Source organism: Stigmatopora argus, chromosome 14 (assembly GCF_051989625.1).
Source record: "Stigmatopora argus isolate UIUO_Sarg chromosome 14, RoL_Sarg_1.0, whole genome shotgun sequence".
Taxonomy (NCBI): Eukaryota; Metazoa; Chordata; class Actinopteri; order Syngnathiformes; family Syngnathidae; genus Stigmatopora; species Stigmatopora argus.
In genome coordinates, this window is record NC_135400.1 from 12,268,229 (window position 1) to 12,284,715 (window position 16,487).

General features: G+C 53.4%; 3 protein-coding genes and 1 non-coding gene across 5 annotated transcripts; 3 read left to right on the plus strand and 1 right to left on the minus strand.

The window, feature by feature from the left end:
• The first annotated feature begins 452 nt into the window (after positions 1 to 452).
• On the plus strand, positions 453 to 7,542 carry kpnb1 (karyopherin (importin) beta 1). Its single transcript, XM_077619770.1, has 22 exons — positions 453 to 954; positions 1,520 to 1,578; positions 2,223 to 2,405; positions 2,487 to 2,687; positions 2,884 to 3,036; positions 3,102 to 3,161; positions 3,234 to 3,323; positions 3,443 to 3,553; positions 3,645 to 3,746; positions 3,821 to 4,045; positions 4,162 to 4,353; positions 4,431 to 4,561; positions 4,668 to 4,815; positions 4,891 to 4,962; positions 5,038 to 5,182; positions 5,247 to 5,329; positions 5,511 to 5,618; positions 5,692 to 5,835; positions 5,913 to 6,018; positions 6,433 to 6,547; positions 6,748 to 6,909; positions 7,017 to 7,542. Coding segments are annotated over exons 1-22 (2,631 nt in total). The 5' UTR covers positions 453 to 914; the 3' UTR covers positions 7,018 to 7,542.
• Positions 6,052 to 6,195, plus strand: LOC144089186 (small nucleolar RNA SNORA79). Its single transcript, XR_013305039.1, has one exon. It is a non-coding gene; the product is annotated as a small nucleolar RNA SNORA79 (small nucleolar RNA).
• Positions 7,543 to 7,954: 412 nt separating the features above from the next.
• Positions 7,955 to 9,975, minus strand: jmjd8 (jumonji domain containing 8). The gene is made up of 9 exons (XM_077619773.1): positions 9,580 to 9,975; positions 9,401 to 9,496; positions 9,156 to 9,204; positions 8,959 to 9,055; positions 8,826 to 8,894; positions 8,583 to 8,702; positions 8,431 to 8,498; positions 8,210 to 8,344; positions 7,955 to 8,092 (listed from the first exon to the last, which is right to left on the minus strand). The coding sequence occupies exons 1-9, from the start codon at positions 9,696 to 9,698 to the stop codon at positions 8,012 to 8,014; spliced, it is 834 nt and encodes a 277-aa protein (XP_077475899.1). The 5' UTR covers positions 9,699 to 9,975; the 3' UTR covers positions 7,955 to 8,011.
• Positions 9,973 to 16,176, plus strand: mvp (major vault protein). 2 transcript variants are annotated; one of them, XM_077619768.1, is made up of 16 exons: positions 9,973 to 10,122; positions 11,040 to 11,226; positions 11,297 to 11,492; positions 11,793 to 11,913; positions 12,191 to 12,417; positions 12,493 to 12,729; positions 12,879 to 13,004; positions 13,073 to 13,120; positions 13,389 to 13,610; positions 13,880 to 14,316; positions 14,382 to 14,526; positions 14,706 to 14,917; positions 15,167 to 15,283; positions 15,363 to 15,489; positions 15,564 to 15,752; positions 15,906 to 16,176. In XM_077619768.1, exons 2-16 carry the CDS (start codon positions 11,063 to 11,065, stop codon positions 16,023 to 16,025), a joined length of 2,688 nt encoding a protein of 895 aa, XP_077475894.1. In that variant the 5' UTR covers positions 9,973 to 10,122; positions 11,040 to 11,062; the 3' UTR covers positions 16,026 to 16,176. The 2 variants fall into 2 exon arrangements, with proteins under 2 accessions (XP_077475894.1, XP_077475895.1); XM_077619769.1 differs by lacking the exon at positions 13,073 to 13,120.
• Positions 16,177 to 16,487: the final 311 nt, after the last annotated feature.

Sequence of the window (16,487 nt, forward strand, 5' to 3'; positions counted from 1 at the left end):
ATTATCTCATTGGCTGCTAGTGAACAATTAACTTCCAGTCCAAAGGCACTGAAACAAGCATTTACACGCAAACCCTCTAGTTTAAATGAATTGGACGCCTATTGTTGTCAATGGCAGGCAGTGAGTTAAGGTAGAAAAAAATGTTCAGATTGAGGATGTTTTAAAACCCTCCCCTCATGGTCCCGTCTTATACTTGATGAGTCTTGCATTTGTCTATTTTCATACATATTAGGGGATTGTCAAGTATTTTAGCTCTGTAACAAGGCAATTACGTCACCGCGTCATCGCCTTTAGTCCTTCAAGCGAAACAAAAAGTCCAAAGTACGCGCGCGCCTTCGCCTGCTACTGCAAGCGTTTGCTTCCCGCGTGGGCGCGCCGTTGCGTTCAAAGTCCCTGACAAATCGCGATCTGGCCCAAGTTTGCTTCGACCGTCAGCTCACTTTTACCACCGACACAAACGACGAGATTCGCCGGCTGACAGATGAACAGCGAGATCGTCTCGGATCGAGTTTCCGGAACTGGCGAAGAAGTGCGCACGCGGGGTTTCCGCCCTGCGGCGTGGATCATGTCCGACGCCCCCTGAAGGCGTCTCTGGCGCTGCCGTATTCTTCCGCCGGCCGGGAGCGCGCGGCTCCGTGCTGTGATATCCTTCCGCCGGCTGGAAGCGCGCGGCCTTTCACGAGCGATGCGAACGGGCGGCGGCGACGCGGCTTCAGCTCACGACCACTACCACCGCGACCCTTGAGCGCTCTCAACAATCCACGCCCATAGCCGAGCAGCGAGCTAGGGGGGGACCTTCCGCTTCTTCAGCGAGAACCGGAACCATTCAGTCTATCTTGTTGGGCTTCGCGCGGCGGCCACCCAAAGTCTTGACAGACGGACGAGCGGCTGCCGGACACCGGCGGACGGAAGGAATGGAGCTTATCACTATCCTCGAGAAGACTATCTCTCCAGGCGAGTGGTACAAACGGGCTGCGCCGTGGCCGCCGTTGCTCGGACGGGCGGCGCCGGTCGACCGGTGAAAGTTTGGGGCTGTTAACTAGCTAGTTAGCCGGATAGGTAGCCGGCTGGATGGCCGCGACCAACGAGTTAACCGGGGCGGTGCGGCAGCGGCCCATTCGGTTTGCTACTCGGCCTCAGCTCGTCGTCATGTTTTCAGTCATTGTGGTTCGGACGCACTTGTTTATGGGCTTCGTTGTCGTCGTGGTCTCGCGACCCAGCCCATGCCTTTAGCTCCTTGGCTAACAACCTAGCATTCCCCCTATTCCGCCGTCGTCAACATTCTTTTGCTCTCTCTCGACTCACGAGCGGGCTCTCGGTCATCTGATTTGGCTCTCTTAAACCATTTTTGAGTCGACTCTCAAACTTTATTTAGGTGTCTGCACCATTAAGCGGGCCCGAGCGTGAGCTGCAGTGCTAGCAAGCTAACGCGCACGTTGGCGCCTCGTCGTTTTTTGGGGGGTGACTGGGTTTTCACTTTTCGAGCCACTGTTCACTTGTCATGTTTCATTTTATGCAGACCGAAATGAGCTGGAGGCAGCGCAGAAGTTTCTGGAGCAAGCGGCCATCGAGAACCTGGTGAGTAGGATGACGCGCGAGCGTGGAGCCCGCCTGACCGGCGCTAGCTTTAGCGTTAGCATCAGCATCAGCCCCTCCCGGCGCAACATAAAGTCAGGCTCGGCTCGCTCGGAACCCCGAAAGTGTCTTGGGGCCACTTTGGGCACCCACCGTGTCAACGTTTAGGACTGAGGTATTGAATAACAAATGTTACCGATTAAAGTTTAGACCGGCGGTGCCGCGCGTTGCATTGTGGGCCAATGACGTCACTGGTCCTAATACATTGTGCGCGTTCCAGGGGTTTTCCTAACACTTTGAGAGATGGCATTGATCTGGTCGTCTTAAATTGTTGGTTTTCTTCACAATGTCAAGCGTTAGACTAAGTACAGAACACTTTTTGATGCCAAAAATTGGACGTTTTCACACAGATAAAGTGACAAAACTGACTACTGATACCTCCATCCGGATCAATGCAATGAATGAATGAAGCATGGCCACGCAAAATTGATGTTGTTACATATGGTCTCTGAGATGCTTCTGAATCTTGCAGGAAGAAATATTTCAGACATGAAAATTTTCGAACTTCCTTTCAAAAATCAAAGAATTTTGGGAGCAATTTTGCTGTCTTGCACGCTTTGCTAATTGTCGACTCACTCTCCTGTCAGCCAACCTTCCTGGTGGAGTTGGCCAAAGTGTTGGCCAACCCAGGAAACACGCAGGTGGCTCGAGTGGCCGCCGGCCTGCAGGTGAAAAACTCACTGACGTCCAAAGACCCGGACGTCAAAGCTCAGTACCAACAAAGATGGCTGGCCGTGGACGCCAACGCTCGCTGCCAGATCAAAAATTATGTAAGTCAGTGGTGTACGGGTCAATGTCGCCCATTTTGATCGGGCGTCCAAGCTTAAAACTCCAAACTCGCCGCCCGGCAGGTTTTGCAAACGCTGGGGACGGAGACGTACCGGCCCAGTTCGGCGTCGCAGTGCGTGGCCGGCATAGCCTGCGCCGAGATTCCCGTGCACCAGTGGCCCGAACTCATCCCGCAACTGGTCGCCAATGTGACGGGCCCCTCCAGCACCGAGCACATGAAGGAGTCCACCCTGGAGGCCATCGGCTACATCTGCCAGGATATCGTAAGTTGTCACCATCCCCGATGCGAATGCTTGCCTCAATTGGGGCGTGATCACAGAGAGCGAATAGATTGGGAAAAGGGGGAAAGATGGAAATGAACTGCCCGAAAGTTGGAAGACGATGGATAGCATTCTAGTTTTATACGAGCGCTTGCATCTGGTTAATGAGTTTTGCATTTGCTGTCATTTTTGTATTTAGGATCCCGAACAGCTCCAGGAAAACGCCAACCAGATCCTGACGGCCATCATCCAAGGCATGCGGAAGGAGGAGCCCAGCAACAACGTCAAGCTGGCCGCCACCAACGCGCTCCTCAACTCGTTGGAGTTCACCAAAGCCAACTTTGACAAGGAGGTACGGCGTCGCCGCCTCGCCCAGCCGCCGCGTTCCTCGCCGTTTGACGCTCGTATGTCTCGCAGACGGAGAGACACGTCATCATGCAGGTGGTGTGCGAGGCCACGCAGTGTCCGGACACCCGAGTGAGTGAACCCAGGGGCGCCGGGACCTCGCGCTAAAGTGCGCGCGGCTCATCCCGCCGTCCCCGTTTTCAGGTCCGGGTGGCAGCTCTTCAGAACTTGGTCAAGATCATGTCCTTGTACTACCAGTACATGGAGGCGTACATGGGCCCGGCTCTCTTTGCGGTAAGACTTGATTCGTCACGTCGGTCCAAAACTGTAATCTAGTGACCCCGCCCATGTACGGACGACCATCTTAAAAGCACCGAGTCGCATGTGAAGCCAGACATTTTTGTGTACCTCAGATAACCATCGAGGCGATGAAAAGCGAGATCGACGACGTGGCTCTTCAGGGCATCGAGTTCTGGTCCAACGTGTGCGACGAGGAGATGGACCTCGCCATCGAAGCCTCGGAGGTTTGCGAGCTGGCGGATTTTCTCAGCTGACTGCGAATGGCTTTTCTCCGGTGCTTCTGCCGTGAGCCAACGCCTCGTGCTCTTTTACCAGGCATCGGAGCAGGGCCGCCCACCCGAGCACACCAGTAAATTCTATGCCAAGGGGGCGCTGCAGTACCTGGTCCCCATTCTTACACAGACCCTCATCAAGCAGGTATGCAACCCTCGCCTCCTCCCTTGCCTCTGGCCGACGCTGACCGTTTTGCACGGTTTTTTTGGGGGGCTAAGGACGAGAACGATGACGACGACGACTGGAACCCGTGCAAGGCGGCCGGCGTTTGTCTCTTGCTGCTTTCCACGTGCTGCGAGGGTGACGTAGTGCCGCACATCCTGCCCTTCATTAAAAGTCACATCAGACACCCCGACTGGCGATACCGCGATGCCTCCGTCATGGCCTTCGGTTCCATCCTGGAGGGACCCGAGCCCAGTCAGCTCAAACCGCTGGTCATCCAGGTAAGGCTTCAGCTGTCAATGGCGGCCAGTGACGTCGTCTCCATTTTGGGGCCCGTGAACAATGCTGCCCAACCTACGCGTCAGACGCTCACTTAGCTTTTTATTTTTTTGCTTAGGCCATGCCGACACTGATCGAGCTAATGAAGGACCCGAGCGTGGCGGTCAGGGATACCACGGCGTGGACGGTGGGCCGGATTTGCGAGCTGCTGCCCGAGGCCGTCATCAACGAAGTCTACCTGTCGCCGCTCCTCCAGTGTCTGATCGATGGACTCGGCGCCGAACCCAGGGTGGCCAATAACGTGTGCTGGGTACGTTTGCCGACGACTCGGCGGCGCGCGTGCCGGGTCGCTGCTGCTGACGACCGACCGTCGCCGGTCCACCTCAGGCATTCACGTCTTTGGCCGAGGCGGCGTACGAGGCCACCGAGGCGGCCGAGGACCAGGAGGAGCCCAGCACGTACTGCCTGTCGGCCTCCTTTGAGCTCATAGTCCAGAAACTTTTGGAGACGACTGACAGGTCGGTGAAAAGTGGGAAAGACGAGCTCATTGCCTAGATTGGGCCAATGTGGTTTGGAGAAGCGGTCGGTCCGGAGATGTGACGCTTCCGCTCGCCTCACCCGCAGACCCGACGGCCATCAGAACAACCTGCGCTCTGCCGCCTACGAGGCACTCATGGAAATTGTGAAGAACAGCGCCAAGGACTGTTACCCCGCCGTTCAGAAAACCACCGTGGTCATCATGCAAAGGCTGCAGCAGGTCTTGCAGATGGAGGTGGGGAATTTCTTCTTATTCACAGCATGATCGTCTCCTGTTCGAGTCTCACCGATGTTTGACCTTTCGCCCCAGTCGCACATCCAGAGCACCTCGGACCGAATCCAGTTCAACGACCTTCAGTCGCTCTTGTGCGCCACGCTGCAGGTGAGCCGTCCGTGGTCCCGGCCAGCGCACGCCGAGCCGCAGACCGACGCCTTGTGGTTGCCTTTCCGCCCCCAGAATGTTCTTCGCAAGGTGCAGCATCAGGACACCCTCCAGATCTCGGACGTGGTGATGGCCTCGCTGCTGCGGATGTTCCAGAGCACGGCCGGTTCGGGAGGCGTGCAGCAAGAGGCGCTCATGGCCGTCGGCACGCTGGTGGAGGGTAAGGCGCTCGAAGCCACGGCCGCCGCGTGACGTCGTGACTCAGGTGGGATTTGCTGTTGCAGTTTTGGGAGCGGAATTCCAGAAGTACATGGAGGCCTTTAAGCCTTTCCTCACCATCGGCCTCAAGAATTACGCCGAGTATCAGGTAGGCTGCCATTTGAAGATGAGGGCTCCTGATTAAGTTTTTGGCTTACCATACCATGACAATTCATTTCCAAACGCAATGTCATGTTCTAAATAAGTTTAGCGCTTTGCGCGTTGTCAAAACTTTCAACAATGCGCCAAAGTAGGGCACGAGTTGTCATCTAAAAGTGTGCGCGTCGCAGGTGTGTCTCGCCACCGTGGGTCTGGTGAGCGACCTGTGCCGAGCGCTTTCGTCCAACATCCTGCCGTACTGTGACGAGATCATGCAGCTCCTCCTGGAAAATCTCGGGGTGAGTGACCGCAAAAAAAAAAAAAAACACCCCGCCGGGCCTCCCCGTCTGAGCCGCTTTCGACGCGCCGCAGAACGAGAACGTCCACCGGTCGGTGAAGCCGCAGATTCTGTCCGTCTTCGGTGACATCGCCATGGCCATTGGCGGCGAGTTCAAGAAGTACCTGGAAGTGGTTTTGAATACGCTGCAACAGGCGTCGCAAGCCCAAGTGGACAAGGTGAGACGGTTGCGCGCCGCCCCGTCCCGCTTTCATTCACAGCACCTGAACATTTTTTTTGTGCACGTGCACGGCAGACGGACTACGACATGGTGGACTACTTGAACGGGCTGCGTTCGGGCTGTCTGGAGGCGTACACGGGCATCATTCAGGGCCTGAAGGGCGACCAGGAGAACGCCCACCGTAAGAGCACTTGCCTCTCTAACGCACACACCCTGATGTCAGTTCCCCTTCCTGTGTGGAGTCCAGCAGGAGGCTTTCATGACATCACAGAAAAATCTGGGGTCTTTTTCACCCAAAAAGCTGCAGGCAAACTGCCAAACTTGACACAGCTTGCTGGTTTTGCGGGACCCCACAAACTTTAGAAAGGCTCCACCACATATGTTGATTCGTCACGTGACATATCAGAAATAAGAAACGCCAGTTTTTACTTTAGTGCGTGGATTAATTACAAAATGCTTGACTGACGTCAAGTGGGCGTCCGCAAAATATTTTCCCGTCGTCCTCAAATAGTCCCCGGGGCTTAGGTTCGAGACCACCGATCTGAAGTCGCGTGTGGAAATGGTTTATTTATTCATGTCTCATGTGTGGTACCAGCGGACGTGTTGCTGGTGCAACCTCGCGTGGAGTTCATCTTGTCGTTCATCCATCACATCGCCGAGGACGACGAACACTCCGACGTGGTCGTGGCCAACGCCGCCGGACTCATCGGGTAAGACGAAACCACGCGTTTGTTTTAATTTTACATTTAAAAAAAAGTTTCAAATACTAACAAGAGGGGGCATTGTACGATTATACTGTGGTTAATCCAGATCAATTGCAAAGTTTCTAAATAATGACATTACTTGAAATGAAAAATATTCCACAGTGCATGACATGATTATGGCTTTGTGTGGGTTACACGGACGGCAGCGACCTGTTGACGGCGTTCGGCAAGGACATCATTAAACTGATGGAGACCCGGCCGCTCATCAACGACATCCTGACCGAAGGACGGCGCTCCAAAACCAGCCGGACCAAAACCCTGGCCACTTGGGCCACCAAGGAGCTGCGCAAGCTCAAGAATCAGGCCTGGTCAGAAAACAAATACCCCCCCCCCCCCCCCCCCCCCCCCCCCCCCCCAGACCAAAGCCACTTCCGAGTTTGTATATTCTAACAAATCTGTGCTTTCTTCCCGTCAGATGAGCCTGGCAGCGTTACACAAGCGACACGTGTGCATTTGGGCGTCTGGACATTAAGGACAAAATGGACGACGACGACGTCGTCGGCCCGATTGACGAAGACGACGATGACTATGACGAGTGTCTGCGTGAGATGATGACATCACCACTTTGAGGTCTTCTTGCCCCTCTCTCCCCCCCCTCCCGACAGCCTGCGGACAACTGACTCCTCTCTTAAATGAAAGCCCCACCTCCTGGTGGTGGGTGGGGGGGGGGCTCAAATCAGACTTTTTGTCGCTCGGGCGTCTCTCCCGACCGACTGACCGACCGGACGGATAATGGACAGACAATGGAGCCCCTCCCTCCCCCCCGAGCGTACGTCGCCCGGTGAAAGCACTTGAGGGGCGGGTGCCAAAGGAAGCGGCTGCACTTGGTTTGGCTTTTGGCTCACTCAACATTTTTGCTTGAGAATTGAAGACGTTTGTTAAAGGTTCTATTTTTCCATTATGATTCAAAAATAAAAGATTGTGAAACATTCCCCAAGCAACCCACGTCTGTCGTTGACCCTTTTTCTTTCCCAAACCTGGACTCGCTTTGGACTTTGACCCTTTTTCATACCATCCTTTTTTGCAGTTTTATACATGGCAACCAACTTTTTTTTTTTTTTTTTTTTTTGGGCCAACGGGAAGTTGAGTTGGCGCGCTCCAAACGCTGAAACAAACAGCTTCCGGCCGGGGCTTTTATTTTGGTGAGCTGCAGCAGCTGTTGGGAGAACAACTTTCTGTGTTGACAAGTTCAACTTGAGTTGTCATTTCAGTCTTCATTTCTTATTGAGTGAACTAATAAAAGTCTATATTGTACCAAAGCTTGTGGTACCTCATTCACACACACAAATCGACCAGTCGGTTCACATTACAAAAGCCTTCTCACACAGTTGAAGAAAAACACCGACCAGTCCGTTCACATTTCAAATACTTTACTTCTTAAAGTCGAAGAAAAACACTATAAAAGTTGTCTCATCCCAGAAAGGTGGAGATGAAGACGCTGGTGTCCAGGTTGAGCGTAGCATGCCACCATCGGTCAGGGAAATAAAGAACCTGTTTAGGGGGTAAAGTCATTTAAATCAAATATAACACTACCATGAGAAGCCCATAACTGACGTCACTAGAATGAATGAACATTCAAACTTTTGACTTTCTCACTCCTCGGGTTACCTGTCCAGGTCCAATGGTGCATTCGAGGGGGGCCTGGTGACGAGGCAGATTGGGGTAGACGTCCCTCAGCCACGCCAGAGTGCTCACGTTGGGGTGGAAGTGCGGCTCACGGTCAGGTGGGTACAAAAACCAACGCTGCGAATGATATAAAGTCACTTATTTTCATTTCAGCTAAGAGTTGAAGTCACATGTCCACCACCACCACCATAGCACCTTATTACCTTCCTCCCGTAAATGACTTCCGAGTAGCCCGGTCCGTGCCAGTGGAAGGGGACGCCGGTCCCAGGACCTGAAGAAAAGGACGACAACCGGTCAGTCTGTTGTCACTCCACCTCTATTTTACACCCGAGAGGGACCAAGAAAGACGACCGACCGGCAATTCCGAAGCTTAGCGCTCGGCTGGTGCCGGGCAGCAGGTAGGCGGGCGGCTCGTAAAGATCCAGAAGTGGATGCCATTCGCTCCAGTTGGTGTCCCCGAAAAAGTACAACGTGTCTACGACGGTGGGAGAAAGACAATTTTGATATTTTTGTCGACGAAAGCTCGACAAAAATACGACAGCCCATGTATTTATCGATCGAGACACCGCGCCGACATCCTCATCCATCTGGTCCTCACCGCTGCCGAGGACATCGGGAGACTGTGGCCCGAGGACGCCGTCCACGTAGTCGTTCAGCGACGCATCGACTGCGGGCACCGACGTAAATGTGACTCCGAGCCCCAGCAAACCCAAAGATAGGACGACTCTGACCTTTCTTGTACGAATGCGTGTTGGCCGTACTCAGTCGCACTCGGAGATGGCCGTACTCGTCCAGAAGATTCCGCTTGGAGCACGAGGAGCGAAATTTCTTCAAACGGACAATCAAATGTCACACAAAAACCAAAGCATCCACTAAAGCATAGCACAAAACATTGAAGGGCGGAAAGCTGAAGAAAAAGCTGACTTACAGCGTTCTGCGTCTGTCCAGTGATGATCACCGGCCTGCTGTATGCGTAACTATGGAAACGACACGACACGTCAATTAGAAGTCATGCAGGACGGACCGGTTCTTTTTTTTTTAGCCCCAAAAAATAGCTTACTGGCCGCCATTGACGGTGCTACACGTTCAACCCATTCGTATGTACATTATGAATGAGCTGTAACATTTTCATAAACATCTCTGGTTCCGCCCCCTGACAGCTGTTTCACTCACTTGTCCAAAAATCCACGTAATGACAGCGATGTGCCGTCCAAAACTTGAATGTTGCACAGACCTTCATCTTCTACGCTCAAATGAGACCCACACGACCTGAATGTTATTCAATATATAAAAAAAAACAATCATAAAAATCCTCATTTCAGCACCCTTTTTAGATTTGATTGAGAACAAACCAGCCGCCGTCGTCGCAGGTTTCTTGTTGTTCTGCAAACGTTTGCGCCTCAAGCAAGACCCAAAACGTCAGAAGAGCCAAACGGAACCAAGTTTGGAAAAAATCTAACAAGTGTTCCATTCAAAAAAACTGTATTAAATCATGCAATTAACGTGAAAATGAGAACTCAATACGCGAGTGGATAGCTGTTGTTCACTTCCTGGTTAGCCAATCACAAGCAAGCCGTGTCCCAAATTGTAAAATAACAGCGTTCATAACTGTATATTTAAATAATATTGCACATTAAAAAAAAACATTGCTCTCAAACCGTAGCCGCCGCGTCAATACGTTAATGAATATGTTTTTTCTGTTTACCAAGATGGCCGCCAGACTCGAGTCTTCGCGGTATCTAACGTCATACATTTATGATATCTACAGCACCGAGCCGTCCGCTTTACAGTGCCTGGAAGTCACGTGTTCTTCGGTCAAATCGCAGCTGGTCCGCCCATTGGAATCATATTCAACGTCGTCAACCCTTACTTACGGACGCTATCCTTGAAAGCAGGTAAGCGAGGGTCCTCTGGGAAAAGGCGACATATTAACTTATTATTGAAACGCTGAAAAGTGAAGCTTATGTATAATTCGTCTCACGTTGGGTGGCCAAAAAGTCAACTTTCCATCAGGTTTGCCTTCGTCATACGTCAGTTTAATTAGCGTCCTTAAGTGCAAAAGTGCTGGTTCATTCGTTCAACCCGGAAGAAGGCGCTGCCAAAGCAAACGCGTTTTTGTGCTTGTGGAAACTCGAATGGCTTTTGGAAAAGTTGAAATGAGACGAAAACTGGCCATTTTCGCTCAAATATCGACGTTAATGACGCAGTAACATTTTGCCGTAGCGTTTGTGATGACGGTCTGCGAAAGCAACCGGACGGCGCTTCCTTGCTTTGTGATTGGCTTTTCGTCTCTGTCAACTTTGCTTTTGATTGGTTGATTGACGTGATTGTTTTTTTTTGCCAACTAAGAAAAAGGGAAGACTTTGGCCTTGTTTTATATGGGCATCCATGGCCTGCTTTAAGGTTTAGTCTTAATCTGACTATGGGTGTATCTGTCCAAAGTTCAAGTCGTGGAAACTGGCTGTTGTTGGTGAGTGGGTGTGCCAACCACACCGCATTCCATTTTGAACAACGCTTCTTGAAAACACTTGTGACAGTGAAAAATGTTCATTGAGAATGAATGTACACTATTATGAAAAGAGCAGATTTGCATGTAAACCGCCAACGTAAAAAAAGAATGTCATGTTTCTGACATGTTTTCGTAGCAGCAAAATTCCCTTTCTAACCTCTGACCTCTTCATCATCATATTGTAAAAATGTATTGCTAGCTTGATGAGAACTCCGCTAATCAAATTTAGATTTGTAGATTCTGAAGATGAAATCTCCATCTTTAGCTAAAAAGTGCCTCTTTTAATTCCCATTTTTTTTCCAGCGTGTGTTGTCGGTTTCAACAAAATGTCCAAAGCGGCAGGAAGTCGCCCATCAGAGACCAAGGTCCCGACAGACATGTCCATCATCCGCATCCCGCCCCACCACTACATCCACATCCTGGACCAGAATACCAACATCGCCCGCGTGGAGATTGGACCGCAAACCTACTACCGGCAGGACAATGAAAGGTCAGAGGGCGGGTTCCCCGCGGGTAAAGCGCTTTGGAGGCTAACGAGTTGCGACCTGCCCCCCACGCAGGGTTCTGTTCGCCCCCGTGCGGATGATCATGGTGCCCCCACGCCACTACTGCGTGGTGCTAAACCCGGTGGCCTGCGACGCCGACGGCCGAGTCCTCTTCGACGCGTCGGGCCAGGCCAAGCTGAGGCACGCCGACCTGGACGTCCGTCTGACCAGGGACCCTTTCCCGCTTCATCCCGGAGAAGAGATTCAGCAGGTCGGTCCGGTCAACTCTGGCCGCTCGCTTCTTTGGGTTCCATTGCTTCAAATTCTTAGACGCAACATGGTGGAGAGACGTGACTTTTAGCTAGCACTATGTGAGCCCAAGCAAATTTGAAAGAATCGCAAAATGATATGGAGAATCTAAAGTAAATGCTATAAAAAAAATAGATTTTATTTCAGTATTTTGAAAACGAATGAGACTATTTCATTTTCTACTATATCTGTATATGAGGGACTTATTCTATGACACTTCCATTCACGTGCAATGATTAATCCCAAATTTGTTTGCCTTCAGGACGTGACCCCGCTGCAGGTGGTGTACCCCGACACTGCGTTCCGTCTACAAGCCTTCCTGGACTTCCTGGACGGCGACGAGAGGCGTGTCGCAGGAGACCAGTGGCTTTTTGAGGGGCCCGGTGAGTAAAGATGGCGCCTGCTTTTCAAATAGCTCACTCCGGCCGGATTCATCGCAAATGTATTGCTTTTTGAATAGTCGGCTCACAATGAATTGCTAATTGGTTGCATTTTTTTAAATTGGGAAGACCGGCAATGAATTCTCAGCTTTTCAGCGACATTGACGACACTAGACGTCCGATCCGTCGCCAAGAACTTTCATCCGCCGCTCCTAACGTCTAGACCTGTCAATGGTAGTAGCAAATGAGCTAAAACGTTAAATATACATTTGCATTTCAGGCACGTACATCCCAAGGAAGGAAGTGGGGGTCCTGGAGACGGTGAAGGCCACGGTGATCGGCGTCAACCAGGCCATCCGCCTGCGGGCGCGCAAAGAAGGCGTGGACCGAGGCGGCGTGCGCCGCGTGACGGGCGAGGAGTGGCTGGTGAGCAAAGTGGGCGCGTACCTGCCCGGCGCCGACGAGGAGGTCATCGACATCGTCAACGCCTTCATTCTGACCGACAAGGTGTGGCCGGTCGCCCGAGGCGAAACGGGCTCGCGGGCGGCGGCTGACGGCGAGCGACTCTTTGCGCTCTCTCAGAAAGCGCTGCACGTGCGGGCCCTGCGAGCTTTCCGCGACGAGGGGGGTCACCAGCGTCGCACGGGCGAAGAGTGGCTGGTGACGCAGGCCGAGCGCGAGGCGCACGTGCCGGCCGTGGCCGAGGAGGTGGTGGGCGTGGTGGCCGTCACCACGCTGGGCTCGCGACAGTATTGCGTGATCCTGGACCCCGTCGGCGCCGACGGGAAACCTCAGCTGGGGCAGAAAAAGGTTGTCAAGGTGAGTGAGCCCCCCAACGGACTCTCCTTCCTTCGCTCGTTGTAGTTTCTCATTTTGATTTCCTTTGGAAATAGTCACGATTTGAAGCGGGAGGGGCGTGGTAGTGCGCACTTGAAACCGACGACGTGTGTTTTACCTTGTACCACCAGGGGGAGCGCTCGTTCTTTTTGCAGCCTGGCGAGCGCCTGGAACAAGGAATTCAGGACGTCTACGTTCTGTCCGAGGAAGAGGGTTTGGTGCTCCGCGCCGTCGAGGCCTTCACCGACACCCAGGAGGTAAGCCCGGCGCCTTCGGACCCCCGCCCACGTTAGCCGCCCTAAAAGTAGCCGCGTTGTGTTCGTAGGATGCCGTCTCAACCCTTTTGCCTCAAAAGCGTAAACGAGCTTCCGAGGTATTTTTGGTAGTTAATTTTAATGGGGGCACATTTTTCTTTTCATAAAAAAAACATATCAGGTTGGAGACAAATGAGGGTGAATTTCTGTGTGAGGTGTCATCCCCCTTCACTCTCTTCCCGCATGTCACATGATCTTCCCGCCAACTGCCACCCCTCCCCTTATCAGTCCTCCTTTTTCTCCCATCCCCGCCCCTCTCCCCCACCCATCACCTCGCTAACCCTGGTCTCCGCCCTCCTCCGGCCCCTCCCCCGTTCTCTTTGCCAGCGCGAGGAGGCGGAGCCCGAGGAGGAGGAAGCGCAAGGAGAGGAGGGGCGCGGCAAACGGCGACCTAGCGGCGCCGTGTTCCGTCGCCCCGGCGACCGCTGGATGCTGCGAGGACCTGCCGAGTATGTGCCCCCCTCCCAGGTGGAGGTGGTCCTCAAACGCCAGGCCATCCCGCTGGATGAGAACGAGGGAATCTACGTCAGGGACATGAAGAGCGGCAAGGTGACAAATGCCAGCTCGCCTCCAAAAATATGAAATGGAAAGAGAAAAAGGCCCACTTTTTAGCCAATGGGAGCCAAAGAACTCATGGAAACATATTTGGGGGTTGAAAAAAAAACCACTCAAAATTCCGCAGGTAAATCCACCTGGTAACCAAATCCATCTGTAACGAGAAAGGACTAAATAGAAAAAAAATCCATCCGTAACGAGGAGCAAGTCCATGAAAAATCCATAATTAATAATCGATAATTTCAGCGTCATTTTTCCCGCAGGTGCGCGCCGTCATCGGCCAGACGTACATGCTGACCCAGGATGAGGAGCTGTGGCCAAAAGATCTCCCCGCCAACGTGGAGGAGCTGCTGGCGTCCCCCCGAGACCCCCTGGCCGACCGATCGGAACGCGGGAAGGTGGAGGCCCCGTCTCAGACGCGGGACAAGAACCTGGTGGTGTCTTTCCGCGTGCCGCACAATGCGGCCGTGCAGGTGTACGACTACCGCGAGAAGAGGGCGCGCGTGGTCTTCGGCCCCGAGCGGGTCATGCTGGGACCCGACGAGCAGTTCACCGTCCTGTCGCTGTCCGGCGGACGCCCCAAACGGGGCAACCAGATCAAGTCGGTCTGCCTGCTGCTGGGACCCGACTTCTTCACCGACATCATCACCATCGAGACGGCCGACCACGCCCGCTTGCAGCTGCAGCTGTCCTACAATTGGTAAGTGCGTGCGTGCGTGGGTGCGCCCGCCCGCGCCCGAGTGCTGACCCACTCGCACTTTTTAGGCACTTTGACGTGAAGCTGCCCGTCGACCGCGCCGAAGCGGCCGCCCTCTTCTCGGTGCCGGACTTTGTGGGCGACGCCTGCAAGGCCATCGCCTCGCGGGTTCGAGGCGCCGTGGCCTCCGTGCAGTTCGACGACTTCCACAAGGTGGGAATAGCCTAAAACGTTTCAAATCAAAAGCCCAACGTGTCTAAACAAATTGCTAGCGTAGCAAACGCCGCTATTATTGGCCGCGCTAACATCGGCGGGACATTAATATGTCGTCGATGGGCCATTTGCGCCTCAACTCGTGTTTTGACGGTAACGTCTGGTCTTTGCGTGGGCAGAACTCCAACCGCATCATCTGCTCGGCCGTGTTTGGCTTTGACGAGAAGCTGGCGGTGCGCTCCAGCCTGCGCTTCCATCAGAACCGGCTGCTCATCAGCAGCGTGGACATCCAGTCGGTGGAACCCGTGGACCAGCGCACGCGCGACGCCTTGCAGAAGAGCGTCCAGCTCGCCATCGAGATCACCACCAACTCGCAGGAGGCAGCCGCCAGGTGGGCCACGCCCTTTTCTAGCAAATGACACACTCTTTTTGGAAAATGTTTTACACGTGGAGCAAGGTCGTGCTTTAAAAAAAGAAAAGACAATTGCATGATGATTAGCTGCCAGTCGAACTGAATTGGATATCCAGCAGCGTCAAACATTAAGATCCACGCTGGTCAGATGAAAAGAGCCACACATTTGGACGTCTATCGCCGTCGATGGCGCCCAAACCGACGGCGGTGTGTTTTGCCGCGGGCTAGGCACGAAGCGGAGCGTCTGGAGCAGGAAGCCCGCGGCAAACTGGAGCGGCAGAAGATCACCGACCAGGCGGAGGCGGAGCGAGCCAGAAAGGAGCTCCTGGAGCTGGAGGCCCTCAGGTGAGCCCCACCGACTCCAGGAGGGAGTCGGTCCCCGTCCACCGTTCCCAACGTTCGCCCCCCCCCCCCCCTCCCTTAGCGCCGCCGTGGAGAGCACGGGCGCCGCCACGGCCGAAGCGGAGTCGCGCGCCGAGGCGGCCCGCATCCGCGGCGAGGCGGCTGTCCGCGAGGCCGAGCTCAAGGTGGAGGCGCAGCGCATCGAGGCGGTACGTCCGTGGCTAAAATGATTGGCGAGCGTGGCTCGGCTCGACCCGCGTGACCGCCGTTGGCCGGCTCGCAGGAGGCGGAGCTGGAGCGCCTGTCTAAGGCACGCCTGGAGGAGATCAAGTACAAGACCAAGATGGACCAGCTGGAGATGGACAAGCAGGAGCGGCTGGCCAACATCGAGAACGAGCGATTCAGCCGACTGGTGGAAAGCCTGGGAAGCGACACGCTCGCCGAGATGGCGCGCGCCGGCCCCGAGTTGCAGGTACAAAAAAATATATATAATTTACGGATGTCCGAATGGGGAACCCGTCACGTCGTTTTTTTTTAGCGGATCAAAATCGGGTTGGGGAAAAATAGCTTTAAAAAAAAAAATAGTGTTAACGATGATAGTCATCCTATGGATGTGGATCCATAGGTGAAACTGTTGCAGTCCCTGGGCATCAAGTCCACCCTGATCACGGACGGCTCGGCCCCGGTCAACCTCTTTACCACCGCCAACGGGCTGCTGGGGACGCTGTCCGCCCCGTCGCAGTGACCAACCGTGCGGAGAGCCGGCGGCGCTAAAATAGCCCAGAAATAACTGACGTTTCTGCTCGATCACGTATCCAATTGGAAAGAAGCTTTCACTGATTGCACTTTCTGTCTCTCTGAAGGAACTTAAGAAACTAAAAATGCAAGTCACCGTGCCTTTGTGTTATTTTGATGGCGCCAGACGTCCAATCTATATCGACCGGAGGGCTAACTAACAATATCGATAGACCGGCAAGATCATTTTATAATGAGAAACTAGAGGTGATTACATATTAGTGAAGTGAGGTTGGAAAGTGAATTTTGCTGGTACAAGAGATGGGGTCAAAGGTCAACATGGCATTAGTATTTTTTTTAAACAGTGTTAGGGTTACGCTTGAACAGTTTAAAGCCAGTGTTAGGGTTTAAAACTCAAGTTGCACATTCAAACTCTCACAATTCCTCGATAGTTTTGTGTGAAAATGGAGGC

Coding starts and splice junctions, on each gene's coding strand:
- kpnb1 (XM_077619770.1), top strand. CDS start 915: ATGGAGCTTATCACTATCCTCGAGAAGACTATCTCTCCAG. Junction 1,579..2,222: donor AAGCGGCCATCGAGAACCTG/GTGAGTAGGATG, acceptor CTCTCCTGTCAG/CCAACCTTCCTGGTGGAGTT. Junction 5,619..5,691: donor TCCTCCTGGAAAATCTCGGG/GTGAGTGACCGC, acceptor GACGCGCCGCAG/AACGAGAACGTCCACCGGTC.
- jmjd8 (XM_077619773.1), bottom strand. CDS start 9,698: ATGGAACACTTGTTAGATTTTTTCCAAACTTGGTTCCGTTTGGCTCTT. Junction 9,056..9,155: donor CTGGACAGACGCAGAACGCT/GTAAGTCAGCTT, acceptor GTCCGTTTGAAG/AAATTTCGCTCCTCGTGCTC. Junction 8,895..8,958: donor CACGCATTCGTACAAGAAAG/GTCAGAGTCGTC, acceptor CGGTGCCCGCAG/TCGATGCGTCGCTGAACGAC.
- mvp (XM_077619768.1), top strand. CDS start 11,063: ATGTCCAAAGCGGCAGGAAGTCGCCCATCAGAGACCAAGGTCCCGACA. Junction 13,121..13,388: donor AGCGTAAACGAGCTTCCGAG/GTATTTTTGGTA, acceptor TCTCTTTGCCAG/CGCGAGGAGGCGGAGCCCGA. Junction 13,611..13,879: donor GGGACATGAAGAGCGGCAAG/GTGACAAATGCC, acceptor TTTTTCCCGCAG/GTGCGCGCCGTCATCGGCCA.